The sequence below is a fragment of the Stegodyphus dumicola genome, chromosome 9, assembly GCF_044657685.1.
Source record: "Stegodyphus dumicola isolate Sdum_Otavi_A_Nest chromosome 9, ASM4465768v1".
In the NCBI taxonomy this organism is placed as follows: domain Eukaryota; kingdom Metazoa; phylum Arthropoda; class Arachnida; order Araneae; family Eresidae; genus Stegodyphus; species Stegodyphus dumicola.
Window position 1 is genome coordinate 82,128,344 of NC_140776.1, and position 13,222 is coordinate 82,141,565.

General features: G+C 32.1%; 2 protein-coding genes across 6 annotated transcripts in view; one reads left to right on the forward strand and one right to left on the reverse strand.

Moving 5' to 3' along the window:
- The window catches only part of LOC118179558 (transmembrane 9 superfamily member 1-like), a 98,201-nt gene extending 96,062 nt beyond the window's left edge, over positions 1–2,139 (reverse strand). The window contains exons 1-2 of one of the 3 annotated variants that reach the window (XM_085823688.1): positions 1,982–2,139; positions 1,637–1,726 (exon numbers count right to left, since the gene is read on the reverse strand). In XM_085823688.1, coding sequence (XP_085679814.1) covers positions 1,637–1,726; positions 1,982–2,071 — 180 coding nt within the window. In that variant the 5' untranslated portion in view covers positions 2,072–2,139. Of the gene's footprint in view, positions 1–1,017; positions 1,513–1,636; positions 1,727–1,981 lie in introns of those variants that run through there. The other 2 variants (XM_085823689.1, XM_085823687.1) reach the window with 2 other exon arrangements.
- A 131-nt stretch (positions 2,140–2,270) lies between these two features.
- The window catches only part of LOC118194489 (uncharacterized), a 51,741-nt gene continuing 40,789 nt past the window's right edge, over positions 2,271–13,222 (forward strand). The window contains exons 1-3 of one of the 3 annotated variants that reach the window (XM_035365636.2): positions 2,271–2,731; positions 7,022–7,388; positions 12,989–13,165. In XM_035365636.2, coding sequence (XP_035221527.1) covers positions 2,645–2,731; positions 7,022–7,388; positions 12,989–13,165 — 631 coding nt within the window. In that variant the 5' untranslated portion in view covers positions 2,271–2,644. The remainder of the gene's footprint in view (positions 2,732–7,021; positions 7,389–12,988; positions 13,166–13,222) is intronic. The other 2 variants (XM_035365637.2, XM_085823685.1) reach the window with 2 other exon arrangements.

The window sequence follows — 13,222 nt, forward strand, 5'->3', positions numbered from 1 at the left end:
TATCCATGTACACGTCGACCTATTTTTACTTAAAAAAACATTCCAGAATTGCACAAAAATGGCACTGCGCACACTCTTGACTTTATCCATGTACACTGCTAAAGTCCTAGCTAGTAACCTTTATTGCCTTACCAAAATATCGCCAAACTACCTGTTACCATATTCCAAAGATTAGCCAAAACACCTAATTTAACATACCAATATTTATTTTACAGCAGTTCCTTACAAAATAATTTTTGAGTTTATTATAAGAACTTTCTTTTTAACATTTAAATAGATTGAAAAATTTTTTTCGAAACTTCAAGAAATTTCAGGGAAGGAAACATCATTAATTCACTCATTACATTATGTTTTCAGCAAATGCTTTGTTTGTTTTAATTCTCTAAACCTTCAATTTTTGATATATTCTTCACATAACTACATAAATCTCCAAAGCAGCAATGCAATAAATCTACCATCACTCCTGCTGTTATGAGATTTCTATTACTGCACCTGAACTTTAATTATCTTAAGAGATTCATAAAAAGAGAAAGAAAAATTGGTAAAAGTATAGTCTAGGGTATCCCTTGGCGAAACTTGGCGGTTCATAGATACCGATTTTGTGCAATTCTTTGACTCATTATTTTGGCTTGCGAAAATAACAAGACAAACAATTGCACAAACTCGGTATCCATGTACACATCGACTTATTTTCACTTTAAAAAAAAATCCCCGAATTGCACAAAAATGGCATTGCACACTCCTTTGACTTTATCCATGTACACGTCGACCTATTTTCGCTTTAAAAAAAAATCCCCGAATTGCACAAACTTGCATTGCGCACTCCCTTTACTTTGTCCATGTACACATCGATATATTTTCACTTAAAAAGTCAAAGGAGCACCAAATTCTACAATATAGGCAAACAAAAAATACATAATCTCAATAAAATACATTTTAAACCAAACAATAAAATAACATAAAAAAGGAAAAGCATGTTATACATTTAAGCACTACCAAAAGCAAATATTCACTTACCATGATTTTCGAATTCGCTTCGTACACCCAGAGCCACGTAGAAATCAAAATATCAATCATACTCAAATGACTTTTTTCAAACCAGGTGCTCTTTCTGATCGAACGCTTCACATAGTGACCACCTGAACCTTTCTTCCTACAAACCCATTCAAATCCATCTAAACGGTTTTTACATTCGACTAGACACATATCCTTCCTACACACATAGCACTTATAATGGCTACTAAGTAAACCTTCATTTACACACCAGTTAATTAAAGCTCTTTTCCCCTTTCACTCCAAATCGTACAGAAGCTTCAAATTAATCTTATTACATTCGGCCATTCTACCGTCTAAAGAATCAAACCAACACACACCACAAAAACCCTTACAAAACATCCCACGATTCAAAATTTTGCTGATCTTTGGAATATGGTAACAGGTGGTTTGGCGACATTTTGGAGGCGGTAAAGGTAGGATACATTTTGGAGGCGGTAAAGAGGCAGTAATATTCCAAAGATTAGCGCGAAAATTTTCTAAAACACTTGATTTTTTTCCATAAAATTATATAAACAGACTTTTATTATTATGTTCAATATAAATAAAAATCTTAGAAAGTTTAAAAAAAAAAACTACTCACTTTTTGTGGCCGACACACAGGCAATTGATAGTAGTGATAAGTTTCATGAGTGTTAAAGTAAGGACCTACTTTATTTACATACAGTGTCACCTGAATGACAAAAAGTAGACAAGAAAATTATAAAACCACTACGTGTAACGAGAAAACGATTCATTAATAAAACAGGGATAATATACGATTAATAATACACAGTAGGAACAAAGGGAATACTACATTCATTCAGTTAAGGAAACGAGCCTAAAAAATCAAAGAGAAAGCAGCAAAACTAAAACAGCATTTTCCGAAAAACAAATTATGAAATATGCTAAACTCGTTTTGAAAACCATAAAGAAAACATTTTTTTACTTTTTCGCCTATACTGAAAGAGTATACAATATTCGACAGCGCAGTTAACAAAAGCCCTGGAAGAATTAAAAAAGAGTTCTTTAAAAGCATCGCGACTTTCAAATTGAAGACAGATTTACAGCTGATTTTAGGTAAACAGAAAAAAGTGTCTACAGTGTGTTGCCAAAAGTCTTTTAGTAAATGGAAGTAGAATTTAAGCCAATGATATGAAGAATGATAAGTTTATATCCTTATCTTTTTATAGAAGTTAAATGGCATTAGCTAAAAATATCCATATTATTATTACAAGAGACTTCTTTTCTTCATGTTTTTTTTTTTTGATAGAATCGCTTAAGATACTATAGTGAATGTAATATTTTAAAAAAGTATTTGTTTCTGATATGGCAATAATATGTACATATAATCCTTTTGATTATTAATGAGAAGAAAAGTTTGTAAACATTGTGAGTGGAGATGATTTAAAGCAAGTGATGGGAAGTAATAGTTATAGCACGGTCGTTCGGCTTTTAACAAACTTTCTGTATTCGCATATAAATGTATTGAGCATATATAAATGTAGCTTGTTTAAAAACTCTGATTTCAAGTAATAACATTCGGCTTATTATTTATTACATTCATATCATACGAATAAGAAATATTTCCTTGGTAAGGAAAATTCAGAAAATGGATTTTCATTCTGTGATGGAAACTTTTGCAGAAGCATGGGTTGCTGCTAATACTCACACGCCGCTGACTGAAGCCGCGGAACAGGTGATGCTTCTGTTTTAATTTAGGTTACTTTTAATGTTCCTTATTTTCAAACTGAAAAAAAAAAAAAAAAAAAAAAAAAATGTGGAATACATATTGTTGTACTCATTGAAATTTTCGCAACTTTAATTTTGATAAATTTTATAATAAATTGTGTATTAATACTTTAGAGCGGATCACTTTTTCTCAATTCAATCACTTCTGCCATCTTACTTTATGACTTTTAAATATTGAGCCTTTTAAAAATAAAAATAAATATTAAACTACGAGTGGGTAAAGAAATTGAAAGAAAATCCCAGTACTTTTACTCTGCGTCTTTCTCAGTTTAGTTTGATACTGTCCAGAAATTATTTGGATTTTATTGAGTCACTTTTTAATATGTATATTTCAATAATTGATTTAAATAAATTGTTGTAAGCCTCTAAATGTTAAGAAGTCAGCATTGTTGTAATAAGGGCTTCATAAATTGTATGCTTTATACTTTGTTATATATTTGTATTTATTAGTAGCTTCTGTTTCATACTTTTTTCTCTCACTAATTACATTAGATATTTTTGTTTCCATACTTTAATTATGGATCATGGTGAAAAATTATTTAATTTTTCGGAAGTTTTCAAACAGCAACCTAGAGCTGTGTTTTTGTCTTATTAAAAATAACAGTTGCATTTCCTTCCCACAAACATTAGAAATACTTATAAGAATAAAAGCCTTTTTACTACAAAACAGCATCACAGAAATTTTGGTATTTACAATATTAATGTGCCGAATTTTTAAAATGCACAAAACTTGGAAATAATGCATGCATATAACAATTCTTCAGTTTTAGTTGTATTTTTATTCTCAGTCTTTCAGTTCAGTGTAGCAGTTTTCATATGCATTTTTTTTGCAGGGTAATCAAATATCTTTTATAAAAAATTTTTTTTAAAAATCATGATATTTTTGTGTTAAACTCAACTTTAAAATGTGCACTTGTGGAATGTGCTTGAAATTTATGAGGCAACAGTAAAATTTCTAAATTTTCTTGATTATAGTATTTAAATACTGCAGCAATACAGTATGCAAAATCATTTAAATCTTAGTGTCCACTCTAAAAGCGACTGTCATGAATTTCCACCAGAATGAAAGAAAGAAAAACTCACTTATAAGTAAGTTATGCCTGAATTTCTGGATAAATACCTAATTAAAGTGTAAAATATGTATGTAATCATTTTTTGTAAGTCTAAGCCAAAATTTTTGCAGCTAATCTTTGAAATATGGTAACAGGTAGTTTGGCTGCATTTTGGTAAGGCGATAAAGGTTACTAGCTAGAACTTTAGCAGTGTACATGGATAAAGTCAAGAGTGTGCGCAATGCCATTTTTGTGCAATTCTGGGATGTTTTTTTAAGTGAAAATAGGTCGACGTGTACATGGATACCGTGTATGTGCAATTCTTAAAAACACGGCAAGCAGTTTGCGATTCTGCACTTTCTCCTAGTTTCGCACCTAATCTTCGTCGTGATTAAGCACTTTTGTTCCATAAAAGTTCTAGCATAAGCGTAATTCGGCTAGCAGATTGTTGGAAAAAAATGTTACCTTTATTTCGTGAAAACAAAATGGCGTCCAAACAAAAACTAGCAATTTGCTGTAGTAGGGTTGGTCACCAAAAAATCGCCAAGTTACCATAATCCAAAGATTAACCAAAATTCTTTCTTTGTTAATAATCCCCCCCCCAAAAAAGATTCACTAAGTACTACTGTCAAACCCCACAACAATGAATTTCAGGGTACAGAACGTTTGATTTGGAAATTATTAACTGATAAGGAAAAGATGGATTATTTTATAAAATACTAAAAAATTGATTGATGAATCACAAAAAAATGGCTAATCAGCATTGTAACATTTCTCAAGAAAAATGAATAATAACACTGATTTTAAAAAAATCTTATGAAGAATTACCGTATTTGATGGCATATAAGGCACACCCTTATTTAGTGGGCCACACACAAGGGAAAAAAAAGTTTCAATAGCATGGTTTCTTTTAGTTCCCACGTTTCGTAAAAGCCAAATAAACAATTATTGAATGCAATTACCATCACATATAAGACTGTATCCTTCACGTATAAGACGCAGGTAACTTTTTTTTAGACTAAATTTAGGAGAAAAAGTGCATCTTATATGCTGTCAAATACGGTAATTATAATCAAGTTTTTATGGGCAATTACTAAATTTCTTTTTCATTGTTTTTCAGTTTCACCATTTTTTAATAATTTTGCACAATAAATTACTTAGTATAATAGGCTTTAAATCCACCTGTCAAATTATAAATCTAAATCTAAAATATGAGTTTGTAATTAATATTTGTCAAGTTGATGGCAGATTGAGGCTTCTTTCAGTGTTGAACTCTTTAAGCAATACTTCTTGAACATTGTAATATTGACCTTTTTAAACTTTTCCTTGTACCTTCCCCTATTGCTATGAGTAGAAATTTTTGAGTATCTATTTTCCGTGTGATACCAACTGTAGATTGGAATATAGAGTTAATGAAAGTGAATGCTTTGTAATGCAATATCCTTTTGAATGTGTTAATTTTTAACTCGATATTTTTTCTTCGTAAATTCACTAATTACTTATAAATTTTTAATATAACGAGCTCCTCTTCAGATGGTTATTTAATTAGACACAGGCGTGCAGGATTTACATATAAGCTATAGTTTAAAGCAGGCATTAATTTCTAAAATTAGAAGTGGCGGAGCCATATGGAAGACTGTCAGCAAAGAGGAACAAGAGTAAATAAATAATTTAATAACTATTAAACATATTAATAATTTTAAAATTAACTAGTTAATTATTATCAAATTAATCAATAGCTATTTAATTAATGTTTATTCATTATTATTTAATCAATAATTATTATACAATTAATTATAATTTAATTATTAGATCATTAATTAATTATTATTGAAATAATTAAAGATTAAAGTAATTAAACAATTAAAATTAATTTAAATGTAAAGAGATAAATTAAAATTTAATGAGCGATTTTTAATATAATTTTATTGCTAAAAACAAAATATTCGAAATAAAATTTCTACTGAAATTGTTATTCAATTACGAAAAAGAAGTGCCGCAGTCCTCTTATTTAGGGCTCTGGTGCGCTCCGGCTAGAATTATGATTTATTACAAAAACTAAGAAGCACTGTGCTCCGGCCTAATTTAAGCTCTGATCATAGGGGGAAAAGTTCTTTTATCATCACAAAAATTAAATATACTTAAGGTATAACTCGTGAAAATTCAGATAATATAAAAACAGGGGAAACAGAATGAAGGCGTTTGAGTGGGTGGATTAAAAAAATGAGGGGAATCTTGGTGAGAGAGCACATTTTCTTTGACAGTGGCTCTCTGGTGATGTAATTATAGTCATCAAGCAGATGTGTGTCAGGAGTAAAATGTGTCTTGAATCTGACTCTTAAGGATGAATCTAAAGTTGCTGGTTACACTTTTCGCCCCCTTCCGTATTCGGTTACATTAGTGGATACTATGGGAAGACGATGTATAGGATGTGCTTAAGCAGTTTATCTCAGTATTTCACTCTTATTGTACTCGCTGTCACTTAACGCACATTTAAGAACACAAATTTTCCTTCCTGTCCTTCCTGCGAGGATAACTAACTGTAACCATTGATAACAATACACTAAATACGATAGCATGGCGAGAAATTTACGCATTCCTAAACAAACGCCCCCAAACTTACTGCCCTTCTTAAAGGGTAAGGTTTCCGCATGCGAGTGAGGGGACTTGAATGTCTCATGTTCTCATGAGTTCGTATTTCTAGGAAAATAGAGTATTGCAAAGTCTGCTTATTGTTAAACTAAAACGTTACAAATTCTATTTTTTTTCCTTGAAATTGTGGTTCAGTATTATAAAAAGAAATACTGGAGCTCATCTTATTTAGAGCTCCAGTGCGCTCCTTCCTGCTAGCATTGTAATTTATCTTAAAAATTGAGAAGTACTGGAGCTGGGCTCCAGTGAGCTCCGGCACAATTTAAGCACTGGTTTAGAGTCCCCACTTTCTTGGGGGGACCCCCAAAAAATTAAAATATAGTGTAACAGACTTATATAGGGCTCATATTTCAAATAGCTTAGGGCCTTATCAAGTCTAAATCTGGCTCTGGACACAGGAACTATAAAACTATTATTCAAAGCTGCTGGCATTTTTGTGAGAAAGAGGCAATTAAAAAAAAGGCAAAGGTATGCAAAAGTAATTGATTTTATAGATTTTAATTTTTTTATTTTTTATTTTGAAATGAATTCAGGGTCTGATCAATGGTCCAAACAACCATGGTACACCTGGTCATGGTCCTAGTAATCATGGACAACCTGTTAGTACAGTTTTGCAAGATGTTTCAAATGAACGGCGGGAATCAGAAGCTGGCACTGACAGTGAAAGTAAAGCAACAGATCGCTTGAGTCCCAAAAATAACTCTGATGTTACAGATGCATCAAAGAATTGTTCTTCAACAGCAGACTCTCCAAAGATCTGTACTATAGTAGAAGTAAAGTCTGAATGTAAGCCTCTGTCTAATTCACTTTCTGGACGACAGAGTCCAGTTGATACAGCAAGCAACTGTTCTCCAATAGCAGAATTAAAAGCTCCATATAAAACCTTATCTAACCCACATGGTATGTATTTTTTAAAAAAAAATTTATTTATATAGTCAGAATAATTTTATGTCACAAGTTCAATTTTTTAAATTAATTTACCATGACTATCAAATAATAGAGAATATCTCTTGAATGTATACTTGTCACCAGAAATAAACTAAAATAAATAATATAAGAAACACCTTTCATTGTAGAATCATATCACTTACTTAAGGAAAGTAGTAAGGGGGTGTTTTTATGTTTTTTCCCATGGGTGAGCTTTTGATAAGCCAGATATCCAGAGAAGTACAGAGGCTGTTCGTAAATTATTTTAATGATTTTCATTGCGTTTACAGGAATATTTGACCTGAAATTTTAGTGTTTAAAATTTTTCATTTGATAACCCTTATTCTTCTCTATCTTTGTACACCGTAATTTCAAAGATTATAAAGCCTTTTTTAGTATCAAAAGAGGTATTTTATCCCATTCTGGCTAGCCTATATTTGACGGTGCCTTCGCCAAGTTGTTTCATTTATGGGAACCTGAGTAAAGGGTACCCATTGGATTATGGCCAAGTTGTTGCTTCATTTATAATAACCCGAGTAGTTGAACGTTATGAAAACCCTATTATGACGTAATTGGTTGTGTGAATTTGATTGATGGGAAAAGATTTGTAAGGGCTTGTTTGTGTGTTGGATGTTGGTTAGGAAGTTGCTTATTTTGTGGTTTACACTATAAAATGGCTGAATGTGGTAAGATTAATTTGAAATTTCTATAGTATTTGGAACGGAGGGGGGGGGAAGCATTAATTGACTGGTGTGTAAATGAAGGTTTACTTAGTAGCAATTATAAGTGTCCTGTTTGTACAAAGGAAATGCATATGGTCGAACGTAAAGATCGTTCAGATAGCTTTGAATGGGTATGTTGCAAGAAAGGTTCAAATGGTCACCATATAAAGTGCTCTGTTAGAAAGGGAACATCGTTTGAGGAAAGTTTTTGGATGCTGTTTAGGAATTTTGTGTGCCACGGACTGAAGACAGAGAAATTTCTAAATAAGGTAGGTGGCTATTTCCTTTGTGTAGTGGCCCACCAGCGGCCGAGCGGTAAAGTCGCTGAACACTGGTAGTTCGGTCCGAGGTTCGAATCCTGCGAACGGGCTGGCTGCATGGGTGTTTTCGTGGTTTTCCCCATGTGTAACATGTATACGAGCCAGTTTCCCTTAGAAAGTCCTCCACGAAGGCATCCCTTCCCTTAGGCGGATAGCCCTAGTGTGCTTTGCCATAATTAAATACACACACCAACACCACCTTTGTGTAGAGCATAGTGCTTTTTTACGTTAATACATTGTTTGATTTAAAATGCAGTTTATTGAGATTATATATTTTTTGTGCGCAATGCTGAGTGTGTGCAATTCTGTGATTTTTTTTTTATGTGAAAATAGGTCAATGTGTACATGGATACCGAGTTTGTTCAATTCACAGAAATTTCTAAATAAAGTAGCTGGCTATTTTCTTTGTGTAGTGCTTTTTTTGTGTTATTTCATAGTTTGATTTAAAATGCAGTTTATTGAGATTATATATTTTTTGTGTGCATTGCCGAGTTTGTACAATTCTGTGATGTTTTTTCAAGTGAAAATAGGTCGATGTGTACATGGATACTGAGTTTGTGCATTTCTTTGACTTGTTATTTTGGCTTTGTTTAGCGGCAATTTTTGGCACAAAAATCGTGGCTAAACAAAGCTAAAATAACAAATCAAAGAATTGCATAAACTCTGTGTCAATGTACCTCCAAAAATCGCCAAGTTCACCAAGGGGTCACCGTCAAATATAGTTTTACCTCCATTCCTTTTGAACAGCTTTCCAAAGTCCAAGGAGGGTTGTTTGTCACCATTTGAGAAATTTGCTGTTTAAAAAGTCCAAAAGCACAAAATTCTGTGGATCCATCCAAAGATTTAGTAGGATTATCAGTGAAAGGTATGGCCTTAAATACACGCTTCTTGTTCAATTTTTTTATTTTTCGGGAAATTAACAATGAATTTTGATATGTGGCTGCTTGCTTTGTCTTGATGCAGTTCTACTGATTGATGGCACTGTAGGTAAAAAGGTCTTTCTTACTTGGAAAATTGGGTATAAAATATGTTCTGGGTTAGAGTAGATTGAAGGGTGCCACTTGTATTATCGTGAAGTTGTTGTTTTGTTTGTCACCAAGTTGTTGCTTCATTTATCGCCAGATTGTTATTTCATTTATTGCCAGATCGTTATTTCATTTATGGTAACCTGAATAGTTGAATTTTATGGAAACCCTATTGTGATGTAATCATTTGTGTGGTTGTGGTAAATTTTGAATGATGGGAAAGATTTGTAAGGGCTTGTGGTATGTGTTGCTTAGGAAACATGTTGCTTGTTTTGTGGTTTAGACGGTAGAATGGATGAATGTGGTAAGATTAATTTGAAGTTTCTGTACGACTTGGAACAAAAGGAGAAAAGAACATTGATTGACTGCTGTGTAAATGGGGCCTTACTTAGTAGCCATTATAAGTGTCCTGTTTGTAGGAAGGAAATGTGTATGGTTGAATGTTGGAGGATACTGGCATTACAGAGGATATTTTTTACTCTTATTTCTGTGAATTTATGTGGCAGAGCCGATATTCGGATTCTAGTTCAGATAATTTTATGAAGTTTTTGGATGCTGTTAAGGAATTTTGTGTGCCACAGACTAAAGACGTGGAAATTTCTAAATAAGGTAAGTGGATATTTGCTTTGTGTAGTGCTTAGATGAATTTCCTTTTTTATGTTATTTTATTGTTTACTTTAAAATGTAGTTTATTGAGATTATGTATTTTTTGTTTGGCTGTACTGTATAATTGGGTGCTTCTTTGACATTTTAAGTGAAAATAGATTGATGTGTACATAGACAAAGGGAGTGTGCAATGCCAAGTTTGTGCAATTCTCTGATTTTTTTTTTAAGTGAAAATACGTCAATGTGTACGAGTTTGTGCAATTCTTTGACTTTTATTTTGTCTTTGTGTAGCAGCAATTTTTAGCGGAAAAATCGCCACTACAGAAAGCCAAAATAACAAGTCAAAGAATTGCGCGAACTCGGTATCCATCAACCGCCCAAAATCACCAACTTTCGCCAAGGGGCACCCGTAAATATATTTTTACCTATGTTCCTGATAATGTGTGGAATTGACCTTAACCCTTTGAGTACTGAATTATTTGAAGATTTTTATACCCATGGGACAGATTTAATTTGTCGCTATATGGATTAATATGTAAAAGTAATACATTTTATTAAAGTAAATGTATTACTTTTACTATATGGATTAATATGTAAAAGTAATACATTTTATTGAAATAGACTTATATTGGTGAATAAATATATTTTTGAAAGAGTATTTTAGTTGCAAAATATAAATAAATATATAATTGAAACAAAATAGAAATATTTATATAAAACAAGAACATAATAATTTTGTATGTGGTATTTTTTCAATTGTTTGTGATCAACGTCTATTGGCGGGGGTGCTGCAAACATTAGCGCCTGCTTCTTAAATTCAGATGATGAGTCAGACTCGTCCACCGTAACTTCATCCAAGTAAGCAGATTGCGAGTCTTACTTGTCAAATGTACCCAAAGAGTTTTCTGCACTGTGTATAATTTTTATTGTCGTTAAGTCAAAAACCAGCAACAATCATAAATCCCTTTGTAAAAGTCTCTTTAGATACTTGGAAAAGACTATGTGTCCTTTTTGACTTTGTAGATTTTCTTTTAACGACATTTTTTTTCTTTTCTTTTAAGGAAATTTTTTTTCTTTTTGATATCTTTTTTCTTTTTTTTTTTTTTAATAATCATTAATTGTTTTGAAAAAGTTTCTTAAGAGTTTCTAAAGTTTCTTAACTTTGAACCACGTTCTAAGATTTTTTTCTTCTCTTTGATAATAATAAATGGATCTCTGTTATTGCAGTCATTTAAATATACCCAAGATTCATCTTTTGTGACAACACTTTTTCATTTTTGTTTGAGTAATTGTTTCTCATAGAGAATTTTGCAGCGCATTCTGCTTTCGGCAATATGAGAAAGACAATGCACATTACGTTTTTTTCGCTTTTGTAAGATTCAAATCAGCATTAATCACTTTGTTTACAGTTGACACTGAGCATTTTAATGATTATGCAACTGTCCTTTTTGACTTTGCAGATTTTCTTTTGATGTTAAAATTCTTAATTGTGCAGCATTTGAAACCCTCTGTTTTTCTTGTATATATGTTACGGTGAAACACCAAAATCTGGAGAATGTCAACTTTCACCGGTGAATGTCAACATTCACATAGTCGCTTGGTGTATGTCCGAAATATTTTCCAAATACTCTTATTTCTGACTTACACCGGTAAATGTCGACATTTACCACATACTAATGGTGAATGTTGAACACATAAGAATATTACGTTTTCTTCTCCGTAATTCGGTCGCGAAAAAACGCACTTGAGAAGACTTAAAACGAGAACTTAAGAACATAAGAACTTAAAGCACACTGTACATTCAAAATGAGAAAGGAAAATAATAGAAGTTAAAAACTTACAAAATTACGTGATTCAAATCTTATTTATTGCGACAACTTAAACTATTATGACACTTTGAATTGCACAAGAGCCCTTGCTTTTACAACTGCATTTATGTGTGGAACACTTCCTTTTGCAATGACAGCGTGTACATATACTCCTCTCTTTTCAACCTACACCAGAGCATATCTGTGATTGTCGACATACACCGGTGAGGGTCTGAATGTACAAGAATGCAATGCAATATTCGATCTTTTACCGACGTATTTGGTGAATGTTGACATTCTCCAGTGAAAGTCGACATTCTCCAATTTCGGTCTTTCACGGTAACATACATATTTTGAACAGTTTTTCTCCTTGAAACCAAACTTTGATGTTTTCTCCCCTTTCTTATTGACAATCTATCTGTCGTTCCTTTAGACAGTTAAAAATTGTGGCTTTCACAGCGTTTATTATTAACTAAATAATAATAATTTTCGACGGCAATTTACCCTTTCATAAATATAGTTGCAGTTAAAAAAAATTATCAAGCAGGTGATTTTTTTATAGCAAACCAAAGTCATCTAAAAAATATGCGAACAACGTCTGTATTCTGCTAAAGCATCCAACGCTGCATGCATACTTTGTTATGATTACTTGTATTTAATTATCTCAGTGACCAGGCTTTTAAGGTTTACTTAGGAACTGCTATACTTACACAGTATTTATTAGCTGAACTTGTAACATAGTATTTATCTCGTAAAACAAGAGCAAAAAATAAAAAGTAATGAGATAGTTTGAAAAGTGGCAAAAGATCTCGCACCTAGATAAAACAGTCACTAAGTGAGCCATTTAGAGGACTAAAAGGAAATGCTAGCTAAAAAGGTTGTATTGTCTATTAAAAGAGTTTCTTAAAATACCTGCACCTAATTTGAATATATATTTTTATTTATTTATGTATATGATTTTGCTGTATTTGCAGGCTAAAATTAATTTTAAAATACTGTCTGCTAGTTAATGCCCATAGAGTTAGATGCTTTACATTAAGTGAAATATTGTAATAAAAATATTATTTATAATTTTCTTTGTTACTATTATAGGAAAATCATTACCAGTGCATTGCATTATTGAACAGATCCCAGGTCCTCAAGCATGTGGTCAGTATGTTGAACTTGACAGTTATGCTATTGTTCCTAATGATACTTTATTTAGTGATCTGGTGAGAACAGCACTAGGAAAACTTGGTTATTCTGGTGCACAAATAGTAGGTGCTAAAGGTTAGTTATTTTTTTGTTTTTAATTTTGTGTTTATATATATTTAAATGTGTTTGTGC